The sequence below is a fragment of the Heterocephalus glaber genome, unplaced genomic scaffold (assembly GCF_053883595.1).
Source record: "Heterocephalus glaber isolate CG9 unplaced genomic scaffold, H.glaber_assembly_v1.0 deba00001687, whole genome shotgun sequence".
Classification (NCBI taxonomy): Eukaryota; Metazoa; Chordata; class Mammalia; order Rodentia; family Bathyergidae; genus Heterocephalus; species Heterocephalus glaber.
Window position 1 is genome coordinate 13,514,697 of NW_028258412.1, and position 21,643 is coordinate 13,536,339.

General features: G+C 38.4%; 1 protein-coding gene across 6 annotated transcripts in view; it reads right to left on the reverse strand.

Annotated features, from left to right (window-relative positions):
- Positions 1–21,643, reverse strand: part of Bicdl1 (BICD family like cargo adaptor 1) — a 114,440-nt gene that overhangs the window by 86,833 nt on the left and 5,964 nt on the right. For all 6 annotated transcript variants that reach the window (XR_015446231.1, XM_087198163.1, XM_087198164.1 and 3 more), the window contains exon 2: positions 20,618–20,833. Coding sequence is in view for 5 of the 6 variants with exons in the window: in XM_087198163.1 (XP_087054289.1) it covers positions 20,618–20,833 (216 nt within the window). In the remaining variant the exon portion in view is untranslated. The remainder of the gene's footprint in view (positions 1–20,617; positions 20,834–21,643) is intronic.

Below are 21,643 nucleotides of genomic sequence, written 5' to 3' on the forward strand. Positions count from 1 at the left end.
AGATTTATTAATCATGTCTTGCACCATGAGCAAAATCTTTGCTGTTATCTGAGTAATTATTCCTGATTTCATTTTTCCCAGATCCTCTTTTGTTGCCAGTTCAGAGAGTCCAGGTGGTTGAGTATCAGATTGTTCCACCTCGTTTCCCTTTGGTGTTGCCAGAGGTGATCTGAAAGTCTGTTTTTGAGGCTTTTTTATGTGTTTTCTCATTTCCATGGGGGGGGTGTGTGTGTGGTGGGGGTGGTGGTGTGCTTCTGGTGCCCACGTGGCTCACCTTCTCTGCCCTAGGAGCTTGGGATGGCAGCGGGGGAGCTTCCTTCCGGGTTCTGGGTCCGGCTTAGCTTCTCTGCCCTAGGAGGTTGGGATGGCGGTCGGGGAGCTTCCTTCCGGGTGCTGGGACTGGCTCACCTTCTCTGCCCTAGGAGCCTGGGATGGCAGCCCAAAATTCTTTCTATAGACACTGTTATGGCTGAGAAGGCAACTGCTCACCTCTCCATTTCTTCTCCTCACTAGATGCAAAGCTGGCTACATTTCCCAGCCTCTTGTAACTGAGTGTGGCCCTGTGACCAAGCTCTGATCAACAAATGAGCAAAGGATGTGCACCCTTTATAGGCATGGCCCATAGAAATCTTTCAGGCGTTTCCCCTTCTCCTATGACCTTGAAAGTCTCCTGTTAAATATGGCAGGGTCAAATGATGGAAGATGACTGGGGCACCGAATCACTGCTTGAATTAGTCACTCACCAGTCTGGAATACCTGTTTTGAACTTCTCTGTTAAACCACTAATCTTGGGAATTTATTTGTTATAGCAACATCAGCATTAACTGATAAATCCATGAACCTTGGTTACTCCTCTACAAATAATGAATACAACACCCTTTTTTTCTTAATCAGTATTATATTACTTATTCCCAAAGAAACGGCTTATCTTACTTGTTGAGCCAATAAGAGCCCCATTGGAAGTAACAAAGGACTGGGACTGCAGACTTGCACAAGTCACTTCCCTGGGGCTCAGATTTCTTAACTAGTAATAGGTTAGGGAAATCTTTTTTTCTTTAATACACATAGCTGAAAAACTACCTTTTCCCAAAATAAAATATTAAGCATAACTTCAATATATAAATCACAAAAATCCTGAGGCTGAAATGGTAATGGGGTAGGGGGCCAGAATCTACCAGCCTGTTTAGCTCTTCCTGAGACACCTCTTGGAGACCTATGGCTCGAGAAACACTGCTGTAAACCAACAGTTTTCTAAATTATTGGGGGAAAAAGGTTATTAGCCACTCAGCTCTTTTTTACATGAAATCTGATGAGAAGCCTTAATAAACAGAGCAGCAAATCAATCTTACATTAATGTTAAATATTTTAAAAATTTTAAATGTATAAATTCAATAAAAACAATGATGCCTTTTAAAAAATAATTTGAAATTAGATGACAAGGAAAATAATAGAGACCAGTTTTAAATATTGAAAGCTTTTTTTTTGTTATTCACCCAGTAAAGGACTTATGGATAGACTGTTTTTTATACAGAATTTTTTTTTTTTTTTTGGTACCAGGGATCAAACTCGGGACCTTGTGCTTACGAGGCAGGCGGCAGAACCACTAAGCTAAATTCCTGGCCCTATACAGATTTTTATATGGACTATCCTAGCACTATAAAATACCCTTTAGTTAACAGGAATAGCAAGAGAGGCTGCTGGCCAAAGTCTTCACAGAAGCAAGTGAAGCCAGCAGCACAAGCCAAGCCACTGACAGCCTCTCAATGTATGTTGTTTGTTTGTTTTTTGGTGTTCTGAGACAAAGTTTCACTGTGTAGTTCAGGCTGGCCTTGCACTCACTATGTAACCCAGGCTAGCCTTGAACTTGCAGTGATCCTTCTGGATGGGTGTTGTCCATTTGAGAGTACATGATCCCTGTTTTGGTAATAAGTTTTTCACAGTGTTGCCCATTTTTAAAACACAATCGATTTTGCAGAACATTTTATTAGCCATTGGTCCAAACAGGCAAGAAGTTTTTCAGCTTTAAAATGTGTAAGACTAGATTACAGTCCCAGACTCTAATGAAATGAAACAGAGAAAATATGATCAGTGTCCAAACATCACCTGCTTTCCTGCTGATTATTTACTGAATAAAGATATTTTATTTTTCAAAGCAGTAATACTTAAGAGACCAGAACTAGGGGTTGACTAGTATAGGTAACAAAATAGTGCATTGGTTCCTGTCGATTTTTTCCTCTCTGCCTGTAAACTCCAGCCTTCCTAGCATGTACAACCCACTTGCCAGATAAGAAATTTGGGGGCTCATCTCACACCAGGCAAGGACAGCTCTGATTTCACCTCCCAAATACAAGACACTTGCCTGTCTACAGGAACTTGGGAATCCAGATTTCAATGTCAAAAAAAAAAAAAAAAAAGCAAACTGTCATTGTATGAAATCAAATCCAGCAGCATTAAGATCTATCCCTATAGAAATTCATCTGAATCTTGTGCCTTTCCAACTATCAAAATTTAGATTCAGTATGCCGGCAGCTAGAAGGTTAGGCTCTCCTCTTTTGAAAAAGGAAATCAGATCCTGGGTGTGGTGGTGCATGCCTGTAATCCCAGCACTTGGGAACCTGAGATGGAAGGCTCAGAGCAAGACTGAGGCCAGCCTAGGCTACACAGTGAGTAGGCCAGTCTGAACTACACAGGAAGACCTTGTCTTAAAAAGGAACAAAACAAAAAAGGAAATCAGAACTAGATATAACTATAACCCACACAACCTACCTGAAGACTCTTAAATCAAGCATAGCTCTCCTTGGGTAAGTAGAACAGGCTCACATAATCAAGACAAGACCACCAAGAAAATATCCATATGAGCCAGGGATTTAGCTCAGTGGTTCCACCGCCTGCCTGGCAAGCTCAAGGACCCGAGTTCAATCGCTGGTACCAAAAAAAAAAAAAAAAAAAATCCATATGATATAATTACCACCCTAATGTGTTTAATGTATTAATTAGCAGTAGGGCCAATCTGGAAATGCTGAAATGCTGTCTTCATGGAAGAACAAGCCTATGTGCAAAAGTTCTGTTTTAGCTGAAGGGATCTCAACAGTTTTGTTTTTTGGTACTGGGGATCGAACTCGGGTCCTTGCACTTGCGAGGCGGGCAGTGGAACCACTGAGCTAAATCCCCCAAATTAGTTTTTAATCCTTTTAGCACACCCTTGATATAACTGTCAAGACACTGCTAAAACTCAATCCTGAACCTTCGGATCATTTTACAGAGACTCTGATGTTAAGCAGCATCCAAAACAGTATCCCCAACAAATACCAACTAAAAAAACAGAATCAACAAAACCATGAGATAGAAATACACTCAAAGAGGTGTTTTGTTTTTGATCCTTGAAAATACACAAAAGACAAACTTCAAACCAGTTGACAAGTGTCAATCAACTTCTGATGCTCAGTTTCCTTATCTGCCAAATAAAGAATGACTACCAGGTGTGGTGGTATACACTTATAATCCCAGCACTCTGGGAGACTGAGGCAGGAGGACTCAAAGTGTGAGCCTAGCCTGGGAAATTTAGCAAGACTCTTCCCTGTTGCCCTAGGTTCAAAACCTCACTACGAAAAAGGAAAAAAAAAAAATCACCTTTCATCAATGAGGTGGCAATGAGACCAGGAGAGGTCACATATGTGAATACCCTTTGGAAATTTAAATTTCTGTTATTTGGTGGGGAATAATCTTTGTTTGTTGTTGTTTTTGTTTATCTGTGCTGGGGCTTGAACCCAAGGCCTCATGTATGCTAGGCAAGGATTTTGCCACTGAGCTACAGCCTACCTCTTATAAACTTGTTAGCATAACTTTTTTCAAGGACAGGCCAAAAGCTGATTAAAAATTGTCATACCTTTTTCTACAACACACCACCTGCAGGTGAGGTTGACTTTAAAGAACAAACAATACAGTGCCCACCTCAAAACAAACCAAAGCCCCATTCAGTCACAAACCCCACTTTTTTTTTTTGGTACCGGAGATGGAACTTGGGTCCTTGCGCTTTCGAGGCAGGTGGCAGAACCACTGAGCTAAATCCCCGGCCCACAAACACTACTTTTGATGAATAGCTATTGTTGTTCACTGCAAACTGTCCTAGGAACAAGGATGGTTTTGCACCACCCAAAAGAGGCAGAGTAACCATGACACTGTGTTAAAGCCTTTAACTTCGAGAAAAGGACCTGGGAGAAATGCGCTTCCAGGAGTAGACCATATGCAATGCTGCTAATCCAAAATGAGCTATTTATTCTTCAGAAGAAGATCAATCTTCTGAAGCTGATTAGCTTCAGTTAGTGTGCAAGCCACATTATTTATGTGGGAATCAGAGAGTAGAGGCAGGAAACAGAGAAAGCACCTGCTTGCATCAACTTCTTTCTACATATCTTTTTTCACACATAGGAACCCAAAGGAGTGGATCTTCTAGTGCAAAAAGTATGGGGGGTGGGAAGGATGATGGGGGCAATAAAAGAAGGGGGGCACTCTGGTCTGAACACAGCTTCAGTGTCACTTTAAATGAATAAATTCTCAGGTGATAAGTTAACAGAAAATACTAGAACAATCTCAGATCCTTAGAGAGCTCAAACTGCTGTAGAAATTAGCTCAATATTTTACCTCAATACAAATTTTTGCTGATTTATGTGAAAATGGCAGCAAAAATACTCCAAAAAAGAATTATCTGATTTTATACATGAGACTATCCTCTTCCTCCTCAGAAGTTTTTTGTCTAATGAGTGAATAACACTACTATTCCTCCAGCAGCTCAAAACAAAAACCCAGGAGTCATTTTTTATTATTTTTTCTTAACCATCCCTCCTACGCTGATTTACTCCATGACTAAGTCTTGTTGGTTCACCATCAAAACATACCCAGTCTAACTAGCCCTTCTCACCTCTGATCAAAGCTACCACCAACTCTCCATATGTAGTCACTTCTTTGTGGATCTCCATGCTTCTACCCTCAGCCCCTATGATCCATCCTTCACACACTAGCTAAAGTAATCCTTTAACCACACTTATCAATTCAGGTAACTATATCCCTCTGCCCAAAACATCACTGGCTCCCCAGCACTTCAAATAAATCCCAAAACTATGTGATGGCTGACAAGGCCCTGAAAAATCTGGCCACTGACAACTCCTCTGACCTCATCTCCTACACTCTTCCAAATTGACTACAACCCAGTCACATTAGCCACCTTTCCATTCATTCCTAATTTTTATACGTTGTTCTCTCTGCATGAAACACTCTTCCACTCCCTTTTTATCCTGCTCATTCTATACCCTATAGCTACCACTTTCTTCCTCATACCTAGCTTTATTCATAACATTTATCACTTAGTACCTGATTGGCAACTTTCTTTACTGTCAACCTCCTACATTATTTTAGGACAGGAATTTTTTTTTTCAATTTCTATTTATTTATTTTTTTGTATTAAATTCTTTTATTGGTACATTGTAGGTATACAACACAATTACATTTCTCATTGGGAATTGTACCTTTACATAATGCATATTGTTTCTTATTTTTTCCCCATTCCTAGCCCTCCCTTCACGCCCTCCACCCTTCCCTATTTACAAAGACTTTATTTCCATTTTTTCCATTTCTCATCATTTTTCCTTTCCCTTCTTTCCTTTCCCCTACCCCTCCCACTACCCCTACCCCTTTGGACCTTTTCTTCCTATTTTACATTATCGATTATTCATTCTAATCATTGGTACATTTTAGGTATACAATATAATGACATTCATCATTGGAAATTTGCACCTTTACATAGTCTCTCTTGGTTCTTATTTTTCACCCTTGCCCAACCCTCCCTTCAACCCCTCCATTCCTCCCTATTTACAAAGATTTTGTTCCTATTTTCCCATTTTCTCATATTAATCCCATTCCCTTCTAGGACAGGAATTTATCTTGTTCATGACAATATCTCTGTCACTAAGAACAGTGCCTTCATACATTATAGGAACACATTATAAATATTCATCAAATGACTTTTCCTTTTATTGTGAAATACAATGATAAAACATATATAATGTATACAGTCAAGCATAGTACATACACCTGTAATTCCAGCACTCATGAGACTGAGGTAGGAGGATTACTGAGTCTGTGGCTAGCCTGGGCTACAGAGTTAAGTTCAAGACCAGCCTAAACTACATAATGAGACCCTGTCTCAACAAACAACAAACAAATGATAGTGTATAAAGCAAACATCCATGTAATAACCAAGGGCAAGAAGAACAGTGGCAATTTTCCAGAAGCCTCATTCCAAACATGTTCCCTAACGATAACCATCCTCTACCCCCGCCACACACACTCCCAGATAACCATTTTTTTGAATCCTGTTATAATTACCTCAGCTTTCTTTACAGTTGTACTATGTATGCAATCATAATGATAGATTTTTCAGTCTTAAGGATAAATGTTAGGGGGAATAAACATTATTAAAACATTATTAGAGGGCAACATAACAGTTATTAAAAATTTCAATGTATGTACCCTTTGACCTAGCCAGATATCTTGTTTCCAAGAATCATCCTAGAGAAATGTTAACATAAGAGTGCAAAAATTTAAAGGATGCCCACTATAGCAGTGTTTGTAACACCAAATCACTGTAACCAGTACATATGCTCAATAGCAAATAGTTACATTAAATATGATATATGTCCATATATACTGTATGGAATACCATATACAACCATTAAATATATGAAAAAATTCCTAGCACCTAAAAAAAAAAAGTTCAAAGTAAATGAAACAAAAGCAAAAAGAAAGCAAAAATAAATTATAAATTAGACACATGGGCTGGAAAAGTCAGTGGTAAAGTGCTTGCCTAACATGTGCAAAGCTTTAGGTTTCATCCTCAGCCCTCGAAGGAAAGGAGAGAGGAAGGGAGAGAAGGAGAAATATGCATGTTTGTGTGTGTATATGTGTACCATTAGATGGAAAAATACAAAGAATTAACATCAAACTGTCATCAGTTTTTCCTTAGGGAAGGGTCATGGGAGATTTTTCTTACTTACATCAAACATCTCTGTTCTGTTTGAACTTTATTTTACAGGGAACTTAAGTTCTTTTTGCTATCAGAAGAACAATGAAGATATTTAATTAAAAAATCTATAAAACTTGGGCCAGGGATTTAGCTCAGTGGTTCCAGTGCCTGCCTTGCAAGCTCAAGGTCCTGAGTTCAATCCCCTGTACCAAAAAAAAAAAAAAAAAAAAAAAAAAAAAATCTGTAGAACTTAAGAAACCTGGAATAGAGGCAAAAATAAAATTCCTAAATATATACAGAAGGATATTCAAAAAAATCTAGGTTCCTTAAAAAGCCATCCCCTCCTAATCAGATAAATTTCACAAAAAGAACACACACTGGGTGCCAACCTCTCATAGCCAGATCTCAAACTGTGTGGCTTCGCTTGAACTACAATGGATCTTTCTTTTCTTACTTCAATCTCTCCATTACCAATCTTCAGATGATTCCTCCAGGTATCCCTGGCCCTTTTAGTTTAAATGCAGCGTTTGTTTCTCCTGGCCTTGGACCGAGGCCTAACTTCTTATTGAAGGCTTTCTACCTCTTCCCTATCTTAGTAATTCCACAGTGATAGCCCCTTTTGGCTTCACTCAGCCTTTGGAATAGCACTTTTGGTATACTGCCCCAAATACAACTTCTCATTTTGGCACAATCAGACGGAAGCACCCAAAGCCAGAGTGAGCAGGCATATGACCACAGTTCTGGGTGTGAGGAACTGGGGAGCACTTGTAGGGTTGTGGTGAGACCAAAAAAAGGACAAATGGGAGGAAAAAAAAAGAATACAGCACAATGCCTAAACAAGAGAAAAAATGATTTTAAGGTAAATTCTCAGAGTTTTTACTCTGGGAAGAAGCCACCAAGGCTATACAGGGAATTACTGTATTTCCCACTGAGGATCTCAGCAGCAGTCACTTTTCAGCTTTCTAAGCCAGAACCTCTGGCTGCTTCCTTCTCCCAACTACAGGCCATTTTGGTTTGTAAGAATAGAGAAGGTGACATATTGTTGGAAACAGGGAGTTCTTCTGTCCAGAGAATATGCTCAAAGGAAAGTGAAGAAGCCATGATACCCAAACCCAAATAATAGCCATTCTACACACAAGACAAGAAAAAAAAATTGTTTTTTGGTAAAAGCTAAAATGCTCACCTTGCTCCACCAGCAAGGTAAGAAAAAAGGTATGAAGTCAGGCATGGTGGCACAACCCTGGAATCCCAGCACTTAGGAGGCTGAGGCAAGAGAATCTTGAATTTGAGGCCAGTCTGGGCTACACAGTGAGTTCAAGGCCAACCTGAACTACATAGCAAGACCCTATCTCAAAAAACAAAACAAACAAACAAACAAAAAGGAAAGACAGTATGAAGCTAGTCACACAGTAACTGACCTATCTACAGGCCACTGACGCAGTCCTATACAACACAAAGGGACTTGCAGGCTTTAAATCAATGCATAAACAGTCTGTCCATTCTCACCTGTGGTCACTCTTTTCAATTCATAGAAGACTGTGTTTTTGAGTACTTTTATTTTTTTTTTTGTCCCAGGTATCGAACTCAGGTCCTTGCACCTGCAAGGCAGGCAGCAGAACCACTGATCTAAATCCTGGCCCAGAAGTCTGTGTTTTAATGCCAAGAATATCTATGACGATAACACTAGCTCTCAAGGCCACTGAGTCACCATTATCTATAGCTCCCAGCCAAGGCATTGACATCTATAGTATCTTTGGTCACTGGTTTTCAAACAGCATATAAAATGCCTAAGTATGAGTGAATATGAAACAGTCAAGAGTGCTATTCTATAGACTATGTGGAAAGGTATTCTTTGGAAAGGGATAGTTCTAGGGCCGGGGATTTAGCTCAGTGGTTTCACCGCCTGCTGTGCCTGCTACGCCTGCTGCGTAAGTGCAAGGACCCAAGTTCAATCCCTGGTACCAAAAAAAAAAAAGAAAGAAAGAAGGAAAGGGATAGTTCTAAACATCTTTTTATCAGTTACTTCAGATAATTATTTAATAATAACACTACCCCTCCCCGAATCTTTTATTGATTGCTCATTCTGCTAGATACTTGTTTACAACAATAAACAAGACAGATGGTCTCTGGTCTCAAAGCTTTACAACCTAACAGAGGTTTTGTGTTCTCCACTATATATAAGTGCCTTGCTCAACAAATATTTGCTGAATGTTGAACTAAAGATTTTTAAAAAATAATTATTTTCATTATTTTACTCAGAAGAATAGAATGCAGATTAGTCATTAGAGGCAAGGAATGAGAGAGGTGGATCTGAGACTTTTTCAAAGAATAAAAGGGTTCTAAATATCTCTGTTGGCCACAGCAGACCTCAGTCACATGGTCTTAAGCATATGTATGTTTGGTGTGTATTGAGTGTATGGAACCCCGAAGAAAATGGCACTACTAAGAACACCTCTCATACACAGTACTGACTCAGATCTAAGAACTGTACCTGTTAGCAAAAAATACCTTAAAATTGTTACCATGGGTTGAATTGTGTCCTTCTCCCTCTATTCAAGAGGTCTGACTGAAAAATACAGTGAATGTTAAAATTTTTTAAAAAGTTATTAAGTAAAAGACATACTGCCATTGTTAAAATACTCCTCACTTTGAACATACTTAGCCCAGCATTCTTGCCACTTTCTGGGGCAGTTCTGGAAGTCTTCTTTCATGATTGTTTTTAGTTATTGTCGTGGCTGCTTGATGTCTTGAACTGATTCAAAATATTTTACCTCTTATGGTCATTTGACTTTGGGGAAGAGCCAGAAGTTGCATGGTACCAGATCCAGTGAATAAGATGGATGACAACACACCATAATGTTTTATGAGTTTGCTTATTGCTGGATGGCACTCAGCAGCCTCATTCACTGTATTTTTTATCAAAAAGATGAAAGAGGACTTTCAGAACTGCTTCAGAAGTGGCAAGAATGATGGGATAAGTTTGTCTGAAGAAAGGACTATTTTGAGGAAGATTGATGGCGATCTCTTACTGTAATAATTAAAAATATTCACAGTATATTTTGATCACCCTTTATATACTGAAGCCCAAACACACCTACCTCAGAATGATCTTTGGAGACACCCCTTCCCCCATTTAGTACTGGGGATCGAACCCAGGGCTTTCACACTGAGCTACATCTGCAGCCCTTTTATTTTTTGAGAGAGTCTGAATAAGTTGCTAAATTGCCCAAGCTAGGCTTGAATTCATGATGTTCCGGCTTCAACCTCCTTCTGGGATTAGAGGTATGTGCCACCACTCTGAGCTTGGAGACAAAATCTTTACAAAGGTAATCTCATTAAAATAAGGTATTAGGGCAGGACCTAATTCAATATGACTGGAAGCCTTATAAGAAAAGGAAATATGGAAATGGAGACAGAGGGAAGACAATGCAAAGAGACACAGGGAGAAGACAGCCCTCTCCCAGGCAAGGAGACAACCCTAGAACAGATCCTTCTCCCACACCCCTCAGAAGGAGTCAACCCTATTAACACCTTGATTTTGAACTCCTGGCCTCCAGAATTATGAGACAATACAATTTCAGCTGTTTAAGCCACTCAACCTATACTACTTACTGTGCCAGCCTTAGGAAACTAATGCAGTTTTCTATATATTTATTTATTTTCCAGTACCAGAAATCAAACTCAGGACCTTGTGCTTGCCAGGTAGGCACAGCGCCACTAAGCTACAACCCCAACCCAGTTTTCTACATTTTAAAAATCTTTTTAGATTTTAAAATCTTTCCCATTGGTCTTTTATTAATTGGCAAAAAAGTGTTAAAGTTTTGTTGGGTGTAGTAGCACACACCTGTAATCTCAGCATGAGCAATTTAGCAAGACCCTGGCTCAAAAAATAAAATAAAATAAAAATAAAAAGGGGGTAGGGATGTAGTTGAGAGTGAAGGCCCTGGGCTCAATTCTCAGTATCAAACAAACAAACAAAACAACAAAAAAAAGTGTTACATTTTTAAGTTATTGGGCTGGGGATGTAGTTCAGCAACGCCGCACCTGCCTGGCAAGTGCAAGGTCCTGAGTTCAATTCCAGATACTGGAAAAAAAAAGTTATCCTGGCTTTTTAATCAGAGTAAATATTAAATTTTTTTCCTGTGCTTTTGTTGTTACTGTTTTATTGTCAGTGTATTGAGGATTAAATCAAGGGTACTTCCTAGGTAACTATTCTACCTCTGAGCTGCATCTTCAGACCTTTTTATTTTATTTATTTTGCAGAACTAGTGATTGAACCCACGACCTCACTCATGCTAGGCATGAGTTATTAGTGTGAGGCCTAATCCAATATGACTGGTGTCCTTACAAGGAAAGGAAACACAAACAGTGGGAGGACAGTGCAGAGAGATTCAGGGAGAAGAGCCCTCTACCAGTCAGGGACACAGGCTTACAACAGATCCTTCTCCCACAGTTCTCAAAAGGAGCTACAGCACAGCCCAGAATTGTTTTGTGTTTTTTTTCATTTAAAAATTCATACAGCATTAGGAATCAATGGGGAAGAAAATAGTGCTGATAGTAATCTATGTAGAAAACATAATGGGTACTATCTCATATCATACCATAAAATAAGTTCCAAGTACATTAAATATCTTAACATAAACACCAAATTTTAAGTTTCTGAATATGGAAAAATATCTTTATGACTTAGATGATAGTATAAAGCAAAACAAAAAACAATCATAGAATGACACTAAAGCACATGGTGTTTAGTAAAATTCCATAAACAAAATGAAACTATAATAGCATCAGGAATGTGTATTAAGCCAGATAAGTACTTGGGAGGCTGAGGGAGGACGACTGCTTCAAGTTTGAGGCCGGGGTGGGCTACACAGTGAGTTCAAGGCCAGCCTGAACTACATAGTGAGACCTTCTCAAAACAAACTCTAGAGGGCCTGGGATTTAGCTCAGGGGTTCCTACGCCCACCTCACAAATGAGTTCGATCCCCGGTACCCCCCCCAAAACAAAGTCCAAAATACAAACAAAACCCCAAGAATGTGTATTAAAAGCCTCTTATATACCAACAAAACAGATGAAGAATATATGTAGACAATTCATAACATGGATTAAAAAATGCTCATATAAATAAGATTTTCAATCTCACTAGTAATTCATGAAGTAGAAATTAAAACAATAAATATTCCATTTCACATACATGAGATTAAAAAATATGACAATAATGAAATGTAGGTAAAGATGTAAAAGGGTAGTGGAGTACTTACCTGGCATGCCAGAGGGCCTGGGTGTTATTTCCAGTACACACACACACACACACACACACAAGATCAAAGAATCACACACATTGGCTCACACACACTGTTGGCTAAAAATGTAAATCTATACAAACAACTGGGAGAATAATCTAGCAATATCTCATCAATTTGAAGAGGTGTTTACTTGAACTCAACTATTCCTATTCTATGTTTATCCCCAGAATAATTTTTATATATGTGCATAAGAAGAAAATGTACAAGAATATTCATTACAGAAAACTTTGTACAGTTACAGTGAAAAACTAGAAACAAGCTAAATGTTTTCTAATAAAAGAATATATGAGCCAGGCGCAATGGTGCACACCTGTAACCCCAGTACTCTGGATTCTAAGTTTGAGCCCAGCTTGGGAACTGAGTGAAAATTGTCTCAAAATAGAAAAATTTTACAAAGGAATAAGGATCTACCTCACTTCAGAAGCCCTCAGTTCAACACCTAGTATTGTGTACTATATTTGCACAATGAAATACTAAACTCAGTTAATATATATGAACTGAATCTACATTTATCAACACAAGTAAAACATAAAAACATAATATTAAGCCAAAAGAATAGGTTGTAGAATCATATAAATCTTATGATGACATTTATTAAATGTTTGAAGCATGGGAAAAAATTATATGCTGCTAATGAATATACATGTAGATTACACAATGAGATACACGCACATAAACATATATATGTAATATAAGTATAAAGATAATGGGAAGTATCCTAACTCTAGCAAGTGGATAGAGTGAGGGTAGGAGCTTCAAATGTATAAACAATATTTTATCCTTTTAAAAAAACTGACCTAAGTAGGACAAAGTATTAAGATTTTTTTAAAGCTAAATTTATGTTATTTTCTGCAGTTTCGGTATGCTTGAGGTATCACACGATTTTTTGAACAAAGTGAAAATGTGTATCAGAATCCCATTCAAAAAGTCACTGCAGGGCCAGGGATTTAGCTCAGTGGTTCTGGTGCCTGCCTCCCAAGGGCAAGGTCCCAAGTTTGATCCCCGGTACCAAAAAAAAAGTCACTGCAACTGTACACATTCAGTTCCAAAGGGAACTAAAGCCCTAGACCTAGTACAGAAAATGGGACTAGAACCAAGCACATGGTTCTGTGATTGATGGAATATATGAGGAAAGAAAAAAGCTACAGTGGACCCTTGAGTTATGACTGGCCTGAGATACAAACAACTCGGGTTACGACCGGATTTTACTTCTAACTTACAAACAAAGTCCTCAGTTATGACCCCAATGCCGGCCACTTATGCTTCCAGATGGTCTCAGATACAGATTTAACCCTTAAAGAGTTCTGGAAGGAACACTGCAACCTCCTTTCCTGTGTGGGGTTGATTGAGAGATCCTGGGCCAATGTCTCTCAAAAGACTCTGAGATCTGCTTGTATATAGGAGAGAGACTTTGAAGGCTGTGCAGAGGAACCTGAGCCTTCAACTGACCAACCTGAGTTACAACCAGCCCTCATGAATGAATTGAGCTCATAAATCAAGGGTCTAATGTACATATAACTGATATATTATGCATAAAACTACAGGGGAAAAAGTGTAAGAAAATTTCCTAAGCCGTTTCTACAAATTCTAAAGCTGAGCATTTTGGGGAAGGAAAACCTCAGAAGTCCCTAAGCAATTTTAAATCTAATTTTCTAACAGAAATCAATTGGTTTTTCCTATTCTTTGGTCAATAGGTGCTCAAGTCTGCCCTTAATGTTTTCAAGACTGTGTGAACTGTTTTGTTAGTAAAAACTGTGAAAATGTCTTCTTTCACCTCTTTTAGAAGTTTCTAACACTGCTGAGATTCATTTTGAAAATCATACCTTACTCCAACTGTTTCTGAAGATTGCAAAGACTAAATAAAAAGCCTGCTATTACTGATATTATTAATATTATGAGAAAAGACTGTTCCTACATCATTCAAGTCACTATTTTGGCTCTACAAATTTTCCAGAGTACTTCAACAGTGTTATACAGGTACAGAAGGTTAAATCAGTGAATAATCTTTTTATGACTTTTTTTTTTGGTACTGGGGATCAAACTTGGGACCTTCCACTTGTGAGGCAGGTGGCGGCACCACTGAGCTAAATCCCCAGCCCTTTATGACTTTTTAATGCTCATCAGAAATACCTCATCTGGAGACTGATACAATGGGTTCCCACAAATCTACCACTTCAACTTTTACACAGAAACACTTATCCAAAAAGCATGTCTCATGTATCTATTCTCCTTTCCTTGAAAGCAAGTCCCATTATACTTTCTGCCCTTGATACAGTTAGAATAAGTGTTTAACAAGTTCTACAAAACACTACTACTGTCAATGCCACTGTGCTCTTTCTAATTTAGAAAATGAGTTACACTTTCCCTAAATACGTCAGCTTGACTTTGAAAACACCATACAGAATCTTAGCAAGTGGAAGGGAACTTAGAGGGCATTTTGTCTAAATGAGCAAATAAACTGGGATAATGATAACCCCAAGGCATATGCAGTCACTAGGTATCTTGGACTAAACCTAACTCAACTCCTAGGAGGGTCAATTTTAGACAAACATTTTTGAATACTGATTTAACTACTAAGCAAAACATCATATGCACTGTTATGTTAAATCAGTTATGAATAAGATTAGAAGATGCAGAAACAACTCCAGACATACTCAGCCACCTCATCTTTGACAAAGGAGCCAACCATCCTCACTGGAGGAAAGATAGCCTCTTTAATAAATGGTGTTGGAAAAACTGGATTTCAACCTGCTAAAGATTAAAACTAGACCCATACCTATCACCGTGCACTAAACTAAGATTGAAGTGGATTAAAGAGCTAAATATCAAGACAGAAACAGTAAACTTGCTGGAAGATAAGTTAGATAGAACTCTCAATGACATTGGCATAGGAAAAGACTTTATGAACAAATCTTCAGTAGCATGGGAGCTAACACAAAGAATCAACAACTGAGATCTGATCTTATTAAAAAGTTTCTGCACTGTAAAAGAAACTACCAACAGAGCTAAGAGACAACCTACAATATGGGAAGAAATTTTTAGCAGCTATACTTCAGACAAAGGTCTACTATCTAGAATATATAAAGAATTGAAAAAAATCAGACCCCTCAAATTCAAAGACCCAATTCAAAAATGGGCATCCAAAATGAACAGACATTTCTCAAAGAACTAAAAACAGCAAATAAATGTATGAAAAAATGTTCAACATCACTGGTCATTCGAGAGATGCAGATGACGACAACACTGAGATTCCACCTCACCCCAGAAAGAATGGCTGCTATCAAGAAATCATCCAATAACAAATGCTGGCGGGGGTGTGGAGAGAAAGGAACCCTTCTCCATTATTGGTGGGAGTGTACACTGGTGCAACCACTGTGGAAATCCGTATGGAGATACCTCAAAGAACTAGGACTAGAGGTCCCATTTGACCCAGCTATTCCCCTACTGGGTATCTTCCCCAAAGAATTAAAAGAATCGTACCACAGCGAAAAAAAAAAATCAGTTATGAATACATACACACACACACACACACACACACACACACACACACGAATGATAGTACTGGAAATTGAACCCATGCCTTTGCATTGAGCTACATCTCAAGCCCTTTTTAAGAAAGGGTCTCACTAAGTCACTAAACTGCCCAGGCTAGGCTTGAACTTTCAATCCTTCTATCTCAGCCTCCCAGAGTGCTGGGAGTACAGATGTGTACCACCATGCCTGACTCCAGTTATAGATTAAGATGAAAAGCTCACATAAATTTTTTCCATAAATCTTAAGTTTTACACTTCAGATTTTCCTATTAGAGAATCAATGTTGACTATGTTATGGTTTAAATACGAAGTGTCCCTCAATAGATTAATCTATTAATGAGTTCATAGTTGAGGTAGGGGCCAGTTGGAGGAATTAGGTCTCTAGAAACATGCCTTTGAAAGGTATAACCTATACGCCTTCCTCTCTCTGGCTCTTTCTTGCTCTTTTCTTTTCTGGTTGTCATGAGGTAAGCAGATTTCCTCAAACATGATGTTTCTGGCATGGAGGTAGCTGATCATGGACTGAAAATTCTAAAACTGTGAGCCAAAATAAACCTTTTCTCCTTTAAATTATCTATTGCTGGTATTTTGTCCCAACAACAGGAAGGTGAGTAATACAGACCAGATCCAGAGATCCCATCTACATGATGAGGACATGTTATTTATAATGTTGGTTACCACTTATGAAACATATAGTACATACAAGACACTATGGTTTGAGCCTTACATTCATTATCTCATATAGTCCTCATAATACTATCAGGTAATAGTAATAAATAGTTATTTTCATTATAAAGAGGAAACTAAAGGCAAAATAACTTTCTCACGTTTACCCAGCTAGTAAAGGGCAGAGCTGACATTTGACCCTAGGGCTGTCTGTCTTCAAAGCCTGTGATTTTTTTGTTTGTTTAACACAGTGTCCCACTATATAGTTCAGGCTCGTCTTGAATTCATTGTGTAGTCCAGGCTAGCCTCAAAGTCATGGAGATCCTCCTGCCTCAGTCTCCTGAATGCTTGGATTACAGGCATCTGGCCACCATGCCTGGTAAAGCTTGTGATCTTAACAGTTGCCTCTGAAGTCTAAAACTGAGGCACAGAAAATCCAGTAAGTCTTGAATTCAAAATAATCAAGTCATGTATCTTTCTGTTCCTCAAGTTTTCCCAGATGTAAAATGAGAAAAATACTTATTCCTTTTCTCATCATAATGAGGACTCAGAAGCTCATGTGATATATATCCTCATGGTATTTTACTTGAGAGCTAAAAGAGCCACGCCAAAATGGTGTACAAGAATGTTCATGGCAGCCTTATTTACATTAACCAAAAAGTGAGAAGTATCCAAATGTCCATCAGCTAGTGAACAAACAAAATGTCTTTTTTTTTTTGGTACCGGGGATCGAACTCGGGTCCTTGCGCTTGTGCAGCAGGTGGTGAAACCACTGAGCTAAATCCCCGGCCCCAAAATGTTTTATATATACAATATTGTTCAGGCATAAAAAGGAATGAAGTAACGATACACAGATGAACCTTGCAAACATGATGCTAAGTGAAAGAAGCCCTGCACAAAAACCACATATGATATGATCTTGCTTATATGAAATGTCCAGAATAAGCAAATCTATAGAGACAGAAGGTAGATTAGAGGTTGCCAGGAGTTATATGGCATGGGGCTGGGGTTATAAGGCATGAACAGAGAATGGTAATGGGTACAGGGTTCCTTTGGGGGAAGGTGAAATATTCTCTAACTAGATAGTGGTGGCGACTGCCCAACTATATAAAAGAAGTAAATAGCACTGAATTGCCCACTTTATAAGGTAAATTTTATACTGTGTTAATTATATGTCAGTACACCTGTAATTTTTTTTTGGTACCAGGGATCAAACTCTGGACCTTGCGCTTGTGAGGCAGGCAGCGGAACCACTGAGCTAAATCCCAGCCCTATAGTTTTGTTTTTTAAAGAAAAACCACCTTGGAGGACCTGGAAGCCAAAGGAGATAAATGCAAAAATGCTTTAGAAAAAAAAAAAAAATCACAGAAATATTATACTTCATGCTTATAAAAATATTATAAGCCCAGGATTTAGCTCAGTAATTCCACTGCCTGTCCCACAAGTGCAAGGACCCGAGTTTGATCCCTGGTACCAAAAAAAAAAAAAAAAGCATGATCTTCTACTACACACCTCTGGTGGTTGCTAGTTTGTCCTAGAACCTAGGAGAATCTTAATTCACTTTAAAATATTTAACTCCACTAGTCCTGAATACTCAGCTAATAAAATAATAATACAATGCAATCTAAACTTGCTGCTGATGGAAACCCCAGGGACTTGACCTGCTTAAAATGAAAAAGGGAAAAAAAGCCACAAAACCACCAAGGGCTTATATTCAAGGCCAGAGAAGATAACGAATCTAGATTTAGTGAAAATGTTATCTTCTTATATTCTTTTGGAAGGAGCTCATCAAGACTGTCTATAGTGAAATTAGATAATGAAACAACTATAAATAAATATATTGCTTTAGTAAACATCAACACTGAAACAATCCTTACCTTTACATGCTGCTCATTTTTTTTTTTTTTTTTTTTGGTACCGGGGATTGAACTTGGGTCCTTGCGTTTGTGAGGCAGGCGGCGGAACCACTGAGCTAGATCCCCAGCCCCATGATGCTCATCTTAAACACATCTCATTTTCATTTCAAAAGGACTTATATTCAGCACAACTTCCTACCCCCATTTTATTTTATTTTTGTTTTTTTAAAATTTTCTTTTTGGTACCAGCGATCGAACTCTGGACCGCACTTGCAAGGCAGGTGGTGGAACCACTGAGCTACAGCCCTGACCCTCTTACCCCCATTTTAAAGAAAGGACACCAAGGCATGAACAGGGTCATTCAAATAATGAGAAGCAGAATCAATTCCCAGTTCTGTGGGATTTTTTTTTTTACCATGTTATGTTAGCATTTGTTTTCTCTTTTCATCTTGGTCACCTATTGTTTACCAGATTACAAAGCAGGGCTGAGTCTGCACTTATAACATGAATTTGGCCCCCAAGAAATTTTAATCTCCCCTTTGATTGTTCTGATTTGTTGTATTCATTTCATAAACTTCCGTAAGAAACTTTATCAGGGTTGCATTAAATGTTTTTGAACAAATCAATCAATCTGGCCAGACCTCTCTGGTTGATCTTTCATGAATAATGAATGGCTCGGGCTGGGGATTTAGGTCAGTGGCACTGAGCCTGCCTTGTAAATGCAAGGTCCTGAGTTTGATCCCAGGTACCAGAAAAAAAAAAAAAAGGAGTGGGCCAGGGATTTAGCTCAGTGGTTCTGGCGCCTGCCTTGCAAGCGCAAAGTCCGGAGTTCGATCCCCGGTACAAAAAGAAAAAAAAGGAGTGACTCAAAACCCTTCAATTTTTATTTATAAGGATAGAAATTCCCTTCCCAGTTGCTGAAAAAGGTTTTAAAACTGATTCGGAAACATTGTGACCAAGGTTGCCCCATCAACTGAGTTTTTGCTTCTCAGTAGATTGGATTCTCTGGATGAGAAATTTGCAGGCAAGATCTTTACCTACTATTGGAATCCTCACTTGTCACATGTATTCTATTTTCCCGCAACTCACTATTTTCTAAGTTATTAGGTATTACTGTCTTTCTTTCTCCTTCTCCTTTCTCACTGATAGGATTTACTTCACATTTTCTTGTGAGGCATGAGGTTTTCACCAGTCTCAGAATACCAACTGTAAGCAACTGTGACATAAAAGAGTAAAGTAACTTCATACTCGAAGATTCAGGACTTTACCATATGGCTACTCTACCTAAGTCTTTCTCCAAGTACCCAATACTAACCAGACAGACCAGGCAGTGCTCTCCTAATAGCACAGATTAACGATGAGGTAAGGGAAGTTCTTTTCTCTCTGGTAATTGAAGTAGTTTTATTTTCAACACTCAAGATTAAAGTACAACAGTAAATCCAGGCCTCAATTTTCAAAAGTAGGTGGATTTACAGAGCAAGGCATTAGTAACATTACTGGATTTACTAAAAAGGTATGTTCTTTTAGATTTCCACCCATACAGCCCTGGATCTCTTTCTTTGCAATAAAGTTACAGTCCTATGGGGCATGGTGGTGCATGCCTGTAATCCCAGCACTTGGGAGGCAGAGGCAGGAGGATTGCTGTGAGTTTGAGGCCAGCCCAGGCTACATAGTGAGTTTAAGGCCAGCTTGAACTATATAGCAAGAACCTGTCTCAAAAAAAAAAAAAAAATTTATAGTCTTGACCTTGGTTAGTTACTTAATATTTTTATGATGCCACCCTATAAAGGTTCAAGTAAAGAATTTTTACTTGATGTGAAAGTAACATAAAATTTAAAAATTTTCCTAAGCTTTTCAGTTTAGAGACAGTATTTTTAATATTTAAAATAAATGAATGAAAGAACATGGACCAGAGATGACAGACTTTCTCTAGATAAAGGAATCATAGATTTTTGAGCTATAAGGGACAACAGAAATCATTAAGCACCGGGTGTGGTGGTGCACACCCAGCATTTGGGAAGCTGAGGAGTAAGACTGCCATGAGTTGAGGATAGCATACATACTGAGCTCAAGGCCAGCTTGAACTGCATAGCAAGACCCTCTCAAACACAACAAAATAAACAAAGGAATCAAAAATCAAAACTGCTCTTATCCTATATGTTTGACTGGCATTATAAAGAAGCTTTTTTTCCCAAATATTAATATTTTACATCATAAATTCTTAACTTGTGACTCACCCTGCTGAGTTGATCCAGTAACCTTTGGTTCTGTTCTGATAGTTCCTGGACAGCCCGTGTTTTTTCTCTATCTGCCTCCCGAAGATGAACCTGCTGCCTCTCTAATTCATCTTGTAGCTGTTTCACATCACTCTCCAGCTCGGACACTCGTCCTTCCCACTCCCCTTCTCTGTTCTCAAATCGTCTTCTCAGTTCATGTTTCTCTTGTTCCAAGTGCTGGGTGAAAAGTGAAAAGGATTTAAAAACTGTTAAAAATTCCAGTCTTTTTATTCTCTCTTAACTTTTTTCACGCTGAGCACAACAAAACACCCTGCCACATAGGACAAATTGTCCCAATTCAGCTACAAAAATCTTTTCTCCTTCCAGAGCAAGAAAGGAACTGGTTTCACAGAGAAAACATCATTCTTATTGGAAATATTTAATGTCATCTTTAGTCTCCTGGGCATAAGGCTTAGATTTATGAACTCACTTGAAATTTAGCGAGCCATGTAATCTATTGGTGAGCTACACATTTAAACAACTACAGCCAAAATGCTCATTACTTTTTTAGGGAGGCTTCTTTTGAAACCATTTATTATATGTGAATATCATACTCTTACAATCACAGAATTTTCAAAGATGGAAAGAATTCCAGAAATCCTCTAACCATCTTGCCTTACAAATGAGCCAACACAAGTAGAGTTACTTGTTCAATGTCTATACTATTAAATGGCAGAACTGGGATTTGCATATAAGTCACTCTGTTCAGTGCTCTAAATTACAGCTTAACAAAAAGTTGTTGCTATATATAGCACTGTATTTCAAAATCATTAAGGCAAGTTCAGGTTCAGGTCTACTTTAAATCAAAGCCTTATTAAGCCTTCCATATTTATGTCTGGACCATTTTTTAAAACATTTTTTATTTTATTGGTATATTTTAGATATATATATATAATCATAATACTCATCATAGGGAATGTGTACCTGTACATGATATATCTTGCTGCTCTTTTTTTGGTACCGGGAACCAAACTTGGGACCTTGTGC